The sequence below is a fragment of the Diachasma alloeum genome, unplaced genomic scaffold (assembly GCF_001412515.2).
Source record: "Diachasma alloeum isolate Michigan unplaced genomic scaffold, Dall2.0 Dall_scaffold_00368, whole genome shotgun sequence".
Lineage (NCBI taxonomy): Eukaryota > Metazoa > Arthropoda > Insecta > Hymenoptera > Braconidae > Diachasma > Diachasma alloeum.
This window is the reverse complement of record NW_021680507.1, coordinates 452,149-462,918: the sequence shown is the minus strand read 5'-3', so window position 1 is coordinate 462,918 and position 10,770 is coordinate 452,149. Positions and strand designations below refer to the sequence as shown.

Genomic DNA, 10,770 nt, shown 5'->3' with positions numbered 1-10,770 from the left:
AATATACTATTTTGTTACTGCTGCTACGTTCACCTCGTGCCGAAAAGTGTCTCGTACTCATTTCTACGTGAGGTGGACATAGCAGAAGTCTCAGAATAGTATATTTCGTTACGAGTGCGGAAAAGTGTTTTTTGGCTAGTGGGAGGTTTATAGCACGAGCCGAAGGCGAGTATCGAACCACGAGTATCGAACGATATTTTTCATCACAATGTGTGGAAGAAAGACGTTTTAGGCACGCAAAGCACGCCTAAAAAGTTACTTTTTCGCACAGCGTGATGAATTTCTACGTGAGGTGGACAAGGCAGAAGTGTCAGAATAGTATATTTCATTACGAGTGCGGAAAAGTGTTTTTTGGCTCGTAGGAGGTTTATAGCACGAGCCGAAGGCGAGTATCAAACCACGAGTATCGAACGATATTTTTCATCACAATGTGTGGAAAAGGGACGTTTTAAAAAGTTACTTTTTCGCACAGCGTGATGAAAAGGTTATTTTGAGTAGTTGAGAAGTTTGTGTTGTTATTTTTTGAATTGTATACCTTTTATATAACATTGCAAGCCTCAATCACTCAAAACAAACTTCTTTTCGCAGATTATTAAGCAAGCGAACAAACAGAGAAAACCGAAAAAAAATGATTTTCTCATTATCTATTCACAATCGATAAAAACCGAACATCCAATTTCATCCTCTGAAGTCTGATGTACATCGAAAAAAAAAGAAATTTAAATCACATGATTGTTATAGATCCCAGAGAACAATTTTTACCGATGTCATCTAAAAGTCCTCCCAAGACCAGTGAATATCCGGAAATGTACCGGTAAATTGTTGGCTAGGATAGAGCATTTTTACAATAAAAACTCGAATAATGATGTTTCATCATGACAGACGAGGTAAAATGGCGTGATTCCTACATGATTCTTATCATTTTATGTCTCATTGTATATCAAAAGTCGCTCAATAAGTTCATTGAGTGACCGCCAACCGACCGCCAACCTTCAAGTTTCAGGGGACTCCCCGCTTAGAAAAGTATGGTTTCTAGAAATCAAGGTTTTCATTCCCCCTCTGCCACTGTCTCCTCGGAATAAACCCAAACACCTGCGCTCATTTGCATACGCGTAAATATTGAAAATGTCGTAATCAAAAATTTTTTAGGTCAATCGAAAAATTTTTTTAGTCAGTGATTTTAGTTTACACATTTAGTCAGAGATCTGTTTCGCCCAGAGTGTCATCATGTCTTCATCGTACCAGATTTTATTGACGAATATATTCATAACAATTTTTTCAGGTAAGTTTGATCGTGGAAAACATTTCTAACGAGTCTTCCCGCTTCTGACCGGGTGATTGAAATGAGGATGACTGCCCATGGACCAGAATCCATATGAAGACGCATTCGCGTACACCAATCAGAATCGCGAAAATAAAATTGGCGGGAAAATCTAGCGATCTAATTGGTTATGCGGATGCGTCTCCGTGTGGATTGTGTTCCATGGACAGTCACCCTAAAAGATCCTCACCCAAGTGCACGCGGAGCGTGCGTAAAATTTCACTTCACGCACAAGTGATGAAATAGTATATTATAGTACTAGTGCATGAAGATCCACTTTTTTGCACGTCCGTGTAACACATCCTACACGGAGAAAATGATTTGGTGAATTTCAATAACCAATTGGTGAATTTCAACAACTAATTGGTGAATTTTAACAACTAATTGGTGAATTTCAACAACTAGTTGTTAAAATTCACTAAATGAATTTCTCCATGTATTTTTTATAATACCTGCCGAGTTCACTGTTCGGAACGGCAGTCGGGATAAAGTGGTTGTTTTTGTGCACGAGTGCGTAAAGTTCCCGAGCGGGCGTCAAGCGAATTTCGAGTGAGTAAAGCGAAGCTTTACGCACAAGACTTCACATTACGCACGGCCTCTGAACTAACACTTTACGCACACTAAACCGTTTCGAAAAGTGACCTTTTGAGACAACCATCACAAAAAAGCATATTATGGTACAAGTGCATAAAGATCCACTTTTTTGTCCGTGTAGCACATCCTACATGGAGAAAATAATTTGGTGAATTTCAACAATTAGTTGGTGAATTTCAATAACTAGTTATGGAATTTCAACAACCAATTGGTGAATTTCAACAACTAATTGTTGAATTTCAACAACTAATTGGTGAATTTCAACAACTAGTTGTTGAAATTCACTAAATGAATTTCTCCATGTATTTTTTGTAATACCTGCCGAGTTCACTGTTCGGAACGGCAGTCGGGATAAAGTGGTTGTTTTTGTGCACAAGTGTGTAAAGTTCCCGAGTGGGCGTCAAGCGAATTTCGAGTGAGTAAAGCGAAGCTTTACGCACGAGATTTCACATTACGCACGACCTCTGAACTAACACTTTATGCACACTAAACCGTTTCGAAAAGTGACCTTTTGAGACAGGTATCACAAAATAGTATATTGTGGTACTAGTGCATAAAGATCCACTTTTTTGCACGTCCGTGTAGCACATCCTGCACGGAGAAAATGATTTGGTGAATTTCAACAACTAGTTATTGAATTTCAACAACTATTTGGTAAATTTCAACAACTAATTGCTGAATTTCACCAAATCATTTTCTCCGTGTATTTTTTGTAATACCTACCGAGTTTGCTGTTCCGAACGGTGGTGGGGGTAAATTGGTTGTTTTTGTGCCACTAGTGCGTCAAGTGAATTTCGAGTGCGTAACGCGAAGTTTAACGCACAAGAATTCACTTTACGCATGTTCTTGGACTTTACGTACGCCGTGCGGAAAACAACCGCTTTGCGCACACTAAACCGTTTCAAAAAGTGCACTTTTGAGGCAGGTATCACAAAAAACTTTTTTTTCGCAGTCGTCACTGCAGGTACACCTCAGCGTATAGTCAGTGGAAATCATGCAGCACCCGGAGAGTTTCCATACATCGTCTCCTTGAGATTCAACTTCCGAGACAATAAACATATCTGTGGTGGCTCGATAATAAGCCCCAAACACAGTCTGACAGCGGCCCACTGCGTTGATTGGCTTTATCCTAGGGATATAATTGTTGTCAGTGGAACTAATCGCCAGGATGATAAGAATGCAGTATACACTCGAGTTGAAAAAATTGTGAAGCATCCGGGTTTCGTCAGAAAGACAGGAACATCGCGGATCCAGAATGATCTCGCTGTTCTCACTGTTGAGTTATTTTTCCCCTATCTCATTCTCTATTCTCACACCCACGAAAAAATTCAATAGAATAATGTAGCGAATTCGTTCGAAAAATCGATTGAATTTCTATTCAACTTCCTATTAGGTTTTGACTGATTCTGTTGAGATACTTTTGTAGAAATTCCTCGACTCAAATTTTCCAAGTTTTTTGTTTGACTTTCGTAATGGGAAGAGGAGAAGGATAGATATAAAGAAAGAAATGATTGTTATTCAGTCCTAGGATAAAATGATTCCTGCAGGCCAAATTAATCGAATACATCATTTACAATGTTCATCTCTCATTATTATGAAAATCCAAATCGACTTCTGGTGATGAAAATTTGGTACTGGAAATTAAGACTCCAAAATTAAGGAGTCGCAAGGGTCAAAATAAGGGTCATGAGGGTCAGAATAAGAGTCGCAAAGGTCACGAGGGTCACAAAGATCAGAAGAAGGGTCACGAGAGTCAGATTAAGGTTCATGAGGGTCAGAATAACAGTCCAAACAAGGGTAACAAGTGTCAGATTAAGGGTCACAAGCTCAGATTAAGGGTCCAAATAACGGTAACGAGGGTCAGATCAAAGTTCTAAATAAGAGTCACAGGATCAGATTAAGGGTCACAAGGGTCAAGTAAGGGTCCAAATAAGGGTGATGGGGGTCAAAAACTAAAGGTCATAAGGGCCAGAATAAGGATCATGGAGGTCATATGAGGGTTGGCGAGCGGAGCGAGCAGAGGACACAGCCCCCTAATATTCAATAAAAGACGACTGGCTAGCAATTATTTAATCTGCATTTTCTAACAATTTTTAGCATGTCTTCATTCTTTCAGTTTTATTTATTTATTTATTAAATTATTCGTTTTTATTAAATTGATTTTTTATTTATTTATTTGCTAGAGTGGAAAAAACATGGAAAATGCATGTCGAACAATTGCTATAAAAAATGTCTTAGAAGAAAAATTTGTATAAAAAAATCAAATTCGACTGATTCTTTCTATACAATATTTTCTATTGTACATTTTTTTTTTAAAACGAACACTAAAGCTGCGAAATTCTTATTTAATAAAAATGCAATAGGATTTTCTATCGCATTGGGTAGGTTTTTCTATTAAATTTTTTTCTCCATGTAAACATTTTTTCATTCTCAATGAAATTTACCTCCTTAGTTGAAAAAATCCCTGAATCTCGATGGCTCCATGCAAGATGCAATAAAATTGCCCACCAAATCTTGGATTCCTCATACAATTGCTACCGTTGCTGGATGGGGCTATAAACATGCACTTTCGAGTCCAGATTATTCTAAAGATGTTCCCAATGATCTGAGTAAATTACAAGTGACGATTATTACTCATGAAGAGTGTGCGAAGAAACGAGCTCAGCCTTTTGAATACCAGATTTGTGCTACAAGACCTAATGCCACCATATGCCAGGTATGATTATTTGAAATCAATCAGCAATTATTGTTCTGCATTTTATGGAATTATTGAATCATTCGATTGTAGTAATTTTGGGCTTTCACGCGGTACGTGAATTTTGAATTGCGGAAAAAATACCAGGAAAATTACGTAAACATTACGTTGTTTGACGTAACTGTGATGTATCACTATTGATTCACAAAACATATTTTTCGGCACAATTTTTTGTGGAATTTCACGTAAAAATTACGTTTTCATCACGCTGTGACGAAAAGTGAATTTCCGCCACATTGTGATGAAAAATATTGTTCGTAACTCGTGAAAAAATGTTTTTTAGCTCGTGGGATTATATCACTCGCCTTCGGCTCGTGATATAAACCTCCCACTCGCCAAAAACCCCTTTTTTGCACTCGTTACGAAATATACTATTTCATCACGCTGTGTGTAAAGTGACATTTTACGCACAATCCGCGTGCGCAAAACCCCACTTCCCACACATTGTGATGAAAAATAGGGTTCGACACTTGCGAGAAAAGTGTTTTTAGACTCGTGGGATTATATCACTCGCCTTCGGCTCATGCTATAAACCTCCCACGAGCCCAAAAAAACTTTCCCGCAATCGTATCGAAATATACTATTTTTTGTAAAGCTTCGCTTTACGCACGCGAAATTCACTTTACGCACGCTCTTGAACTTTACGCACTAGTAAAACAATATACTATGTCGTACGTGTCCGCCTCGCCTCCGGTAAAATTCCTATAATAATAATACTTTTTCAAAAAATGTATTGTACATATTTATATTTTCTATTCGTCTCATTATAGGGCGATAGCGGGGGACCTCTCGTCGTTGATAATGTCCTCGTCGGTGTTGTTTCCACCACAAGTTGCCTGTTGGGGTCCTACTCCGGTTACATGGATACATATTATTTCAGAAAATTTATTCAGGGAGCGATGAAAGATTGAATGATGTAATCCATTGGAATCAAGCAATATATTTTGATTAATAAGTAATTCAGTCGTTCGCATTCAATATCCCAGAACCTTTTTCAGTCAACGCTTACCAAAAATACGAGATGAAAAAATAAAAGCTCAAAAATTCTATTTTTGGGGCTGACCTCAATTCATGAATTAACGAATCATGGAATCTTTAAAGGCAAGTCAATATTAGGTATTGATTCGTGAAGTTGACTTTTGGAGTTCACTGGATTGTAAAGGATCCAGTTCAGCCTCGAAAATGCATTGACTTATGTAAATTTCTGATCTTCATTTCGGATTTGTCGTCTTGCTGGTGAAGAATAAACAACGTTTTATGATAAATTACACTTGTTATCAATATAGCGAATATGCGGATGCAGGGGGGGGGGAGGGATGAGAATTGTGGGAAATTTTGATTACGTAATACTTGAGTAACCCATTTTGATTCTTATAAAATCCGCAGGTGCCTTCATTCGTGGATTATTGATCTTCAGTCTTCATGATGTCAAGTGCAACGATGTTTTTCCCATTCCGCGTGATTCTCGTGATAAACGTGTTCATCACCCTTTTGATAGGTGAGTCCCCTTCTTTTTACTTCTGCGCGTACGACAAAATTTAAGGATAAGCGGGCGAGGAGGAAACGTAGGAGGTGAGGCGAAGGGGTTTCTATTGTTTTCCTGCAGAGAACCAATCGCTGAACAAAAAAATTTTTCCCATACGGATTCAAAATTCAGGCAATAATAGGGAGTATCTCCGGTTAAAAATTATTTTTGGAGCTAATCGAATTTATTTGTATCTGTTCCACGCATTGAATGGTTTTCAAATTGTTTTTTTTTAAATAAATGAAAAAATATTAATCCATGCGAAAAAGTGGCAACATCGTCGGTAGTTTTTTGTTTCACCAGGAGCTGGTACCACTGGCTCGAGGGAGCTCCCATCACAACGCTTCATCGCTCTCTCTCAAGAGACGTTTAAATTGACCGCGCTACCCCCACCCGATCGGTATTTGGGACGTTGCTGCTCGTTTGGGCTGCGTGCGCAGAAATTTCATTTTTTAGTACTTTTTTCACTATTATTAGTAAACGATGCTCCTAGGCGACAATCTTTTTCACTCAAAAAAAAATTGATCACATGTTCTAAATGTGTCTAAAGTTTCATGACTTTGGCTGTATTTTTTCCTTGGGTTTTGCAGTTTTTTTTGTGATTTCCATAAGATCACGGGTTAAATGACCACTTTTTCAAAAATTCATAATAAATTAACCATGCTCCCCAGCAGTCTGAAACTTTGCACACGCCTTTTCCATCATTTAAAGAATACGTAAAAAAAAAAGAAAAAAATTAAAAAAAAAAAAGAAAACAAGAAAAACCTTGCGAATTGGCTAGACAATTCTATTGGATTTCTATTGAACTTTCTATTAGTTTTTGGTCTATTGAATTAAAAAATTCCGCAGCTCATCTGCGCCGTTTTTTTAATATAAATCTTCAAGGGAGAATATTCTACAGAGAAAATTAATAGAATGCGATTATTCTTGAATAGCTTATTCTATTCAGCTATTTCCTATAAAACTTTCTCGGCTCAAATTTTCTAAGTTTTTTGGTTGGATAATCTCGATAAAAAGAAAACAAAAATAGAATGAAAAAAAATTGGAAAATTTCAGTCCAGGAAATTCTGTTGAAAATATCTCAATAGAAGAAATTGTATAGAAAAAGCGAACACTATTGATTTTTTCTATAGAATATTTTCTATTGAACATTTCAATAGAATCGACCAGACATTAATAGAATTTTCAATAGAAGTGCGATAGAAATCCAATAGAATTTTCTAACGAAATCGCTAGCTCCTCTATGAAGATTTTTCGTGCATGTAACCAATAAGTACTGATCACAGTAATTCATTAGGAGTTTCTTCACGTCCGCCAAGCCGAATAGTTCAAGGATCTCATGCAGCACTCGGAGAGTTTCCTTTCATGATTTCCTTGAGATGGAAAGTATATGGACATCTCTGCGGGGGTTCGATCATAAGTCCAAGACACGTTGTAACAGCTGCTCACTGCGTCGTTGAATTCACTCCTGAAGAGTTGAATGTTACCAGTAGATTTATCAACCAAAATGATAGATCCATGGTGGTATCGAAAGTCAAGAAGATCGCGATGCATCCAGATTTTGTCAGGAAAGTGAAGGGGGGACGGGTGCAGAATGACATAGCAGTCCTCACAGTTGAGTAAAATTTCACGCGCGAAAAAATTTTGTAGAAAAATCCCCAAATTTTGTTGGATTCGGATAGATTTCTACTGAATTTCTATTTACAATTCTAGTGGCTTTGGGCCGATTCTATTGAAGAATTTCACTGCTTCAGGTTTTTGTTCGATCGTGAGAGTTCGATCATGAAATTGATTGCTGTTGCAATTTGTTGTTGGATCAACAACAAATGATTGCTGTTGATCATTTGTGGTTGAAAACAAATTATTTTGAAACCAATATTCAGGGAAGGGTTACAAAATTTTAACGTCGGGGCAAGGTTGGGCTGATGTTGGCTACCAACATTGGTACAATGTTGTTTGTTGGGGCAATGTTGGATTCAATGAGTCATCAAAGGTTAAAACTTTTAACGTTGAGGCAATGTTGGTTGGCAATGTTGGGGCAATGTTGGTTGCCAATATCGGGGCAATGTTGTTTGTCAACGTTGGGACAATGTTGAATTCAATGAATCATCAAAGGTAAAAATTTCAACGGTTGGGCTATGTTGGTTGTCAACATTGGGACAACGTTGGCGACCAACATTGGGAGAACATTGGCTACCAACATTGGGACAACGTTAGCGACCAACATTGAGACAACGTTGGCTACCAACATTGGGACAACGTTGGCTACCAACATTGGGACAACGTTGGCGACCAATAAAATTGTTGAATTCGGTAGGGTTTTCTATAAAAAAAATTCGCACAATTTTACTTTTTGCTTCTCATTTCCGAAAATTTCAAATTATAAATGTTTCATTTTCTCATTCAGCTGAAGGACGATTTGAAATTAGATGGTTACTTGCAAGACGCCATTGAGTTACCTATCAAACCCTATGTCCCGAAGAGAAATGCAGTTGTTGCCGGATGGGGCTACACACAAGCCCTCCTCGACCACGATGACGACACAGACACTTCGGATGATCTCAACAAACTGAATGTTACTATTATAACTCATGACGAATGTCGTGAAACACGACTTCCACCTTTTGAGTATCAGATTTGTGCTACTAATCCCGATGGAGTTGTATGCCAGGTGAATTTGATTGCTAGCGATATTTTTAGCGACGAGAGTTGTTTTAATTAGAGTGTTTGAATATTCTAGGGTGACAGTGGAGGGCCATTAGTTGTTGACAATATCCTTGTTGGCGTTCTTTCTACGTCGAGTTGCTTGATCGGATCGACGCCCGCTTTCATGGATGTCTATTATTTCAAAGATTTTATTGAGAAAGCAATGAACGAGGACTAATTGAGATGACTGGAGTATTTCCGCCGTTTGAGAGAACGGACTTCGTATTATAAACATGTCGGCTTATGCCGTGATTGAGCCAATTCACTTTTGATACTACTGCGCATCGTGGTGCGCAGATCTCGGTCGACCCATCCAATCACAATGAGTCTCTTTCCGTCAAGAGAAGAGTTTATTTAATTAAAAATGGATTAATGGGTCGTACAATAAGGGAATCCCCGCCGTTTTTCGATTTTTTATTTTTGCGCAAATGAAGTGAGTCAAAAATTGAAAAAATTTGTAACCCTACTTTCAAATATATCGAACGTATTAACAATTTTTTAAGTTCATACGTACACCATTGAATTATGAAAATCTTTTGTAAACTTGAATCGCTGAAAATCCCGTGTTTAACCTCAAAATTTCAAAATGTTGCATCTAATCAATTCGAGTTCTAGGTTCATCTGACGACTGTTTTTTTTCATTCCCATTTCCTATTCATGGAAAGTTACAAATTATCGGTGAACGAGGAATAAATGATTTTTAACGATTCTTTTGCCACTCTGCTCGCCAACCCCCTATACCACCATGATTTTATTCTGACCCCTGTGACCTTTAATCTGACCCTCGTGACTCTTATTTTGACCCTTCATTTCTGACCTTTAATTTTGGAGTCTTAGTTTCGAGCACCAAATTTTCATCACCAAAAGTTGATTTGGATTGTTACAATATAGAAGGATATTGAGACCCTTATTTTGACCCTTAGTTTCTGATCCCCATGACCCCTTTGGACCCTTAATTTGACCTTTGTGATCCTTAATCTAACCCTTGTGATTCTCATTTCGATCCTTAATTTGACCCTGGTGACCCTTAGTTTTTGACCCCCATGTCCCCCCTCATTTGGACGATCAAGCTGACCCTTGCAACTCTCACTCTAGCCCTCGGACTCTTATTCTGACCCTTGCGGCCCTTATACTGACCCTCATGACCCTTCATTTGACCTTGATGATCCTTATTCTGACCCTCATAACCCTTTCTGTGACCCTCATGACCCTTAATTACGGAGTCATAATTTCGAGTACCAAATTTTTATCACCAGAAGTCGATTTAGATTTTCATAATATAGAGACATATTTTTTAAATAAATAGTAGCCTTCGTCATCAGGCCCACAACGTATTTTCTAACGTATGTGAGTTTATAATCCGAACCGAAGGCGAGGCTCATTCGTCAGGAAATACTTTGTGGCCCCTATGATGTAAAGTATTTTATGACATTTCGCTTCACTCCGTTAGATCGCGGTTTTCGGGGTCATTAGTGGCAGTAGCGTATCCGTTCTTGGCAACGGAACAATCGCGTCTAGAGATGCGAATGCGTCACATGACCCGTCATATGACGGTCATGTGACCGTCATTTACGATCACATGACGAGGCGTTTATGACGGCTGTCACAATTCCCCCTCCCCCTTCTGTGACCGTCACAACTTGTCAAGAAAAAATGACAGTCATTTTTCATCTATATAGATGAAACTTTATTTTTTTCTCGGTCAATTTTCAGTTCGCATTTTGAAATGGAAATCACCATTTTTTTCCATCCATATAGATGAAACTAGTTTGTTTTATTCATGACCGTCACAAATTGGAAATTAGTTATGACCGTCATTATGCAACTATATAGATGGTTTGACAACAATTTGGTTACAAATGATTTGTG

General features: G+C 38.1%; 1 protein-coding gene across 1 annotated transcript; it reads left to right on the top strand.

Moving 5' to 3' along the window:
- The first annotated feature begins 1,227 nt into the window (after positions 1–1,227).
- LOC114841381 (chymotrypsin-like) lies at positions 1,228–9,079 on the top strand. Its single transcript, XM_029126340.1, has 5 exons — positions 1,228–1,282; positions 2,868–3,097; positions 4,368–4,631; positions 8,603–8,866; positions 8,936–9,079. Exons 1-5 carry the CDS (start codon positions 1,228–1,230, stop codon positions 9,077–9,079), a joined length of 957 nt encoding a protein of 318 aa, XP_028982173.1.
- The last annotated feature ends 1,691 nt before the right edge of the window (positions 9,080–10,770 follow it).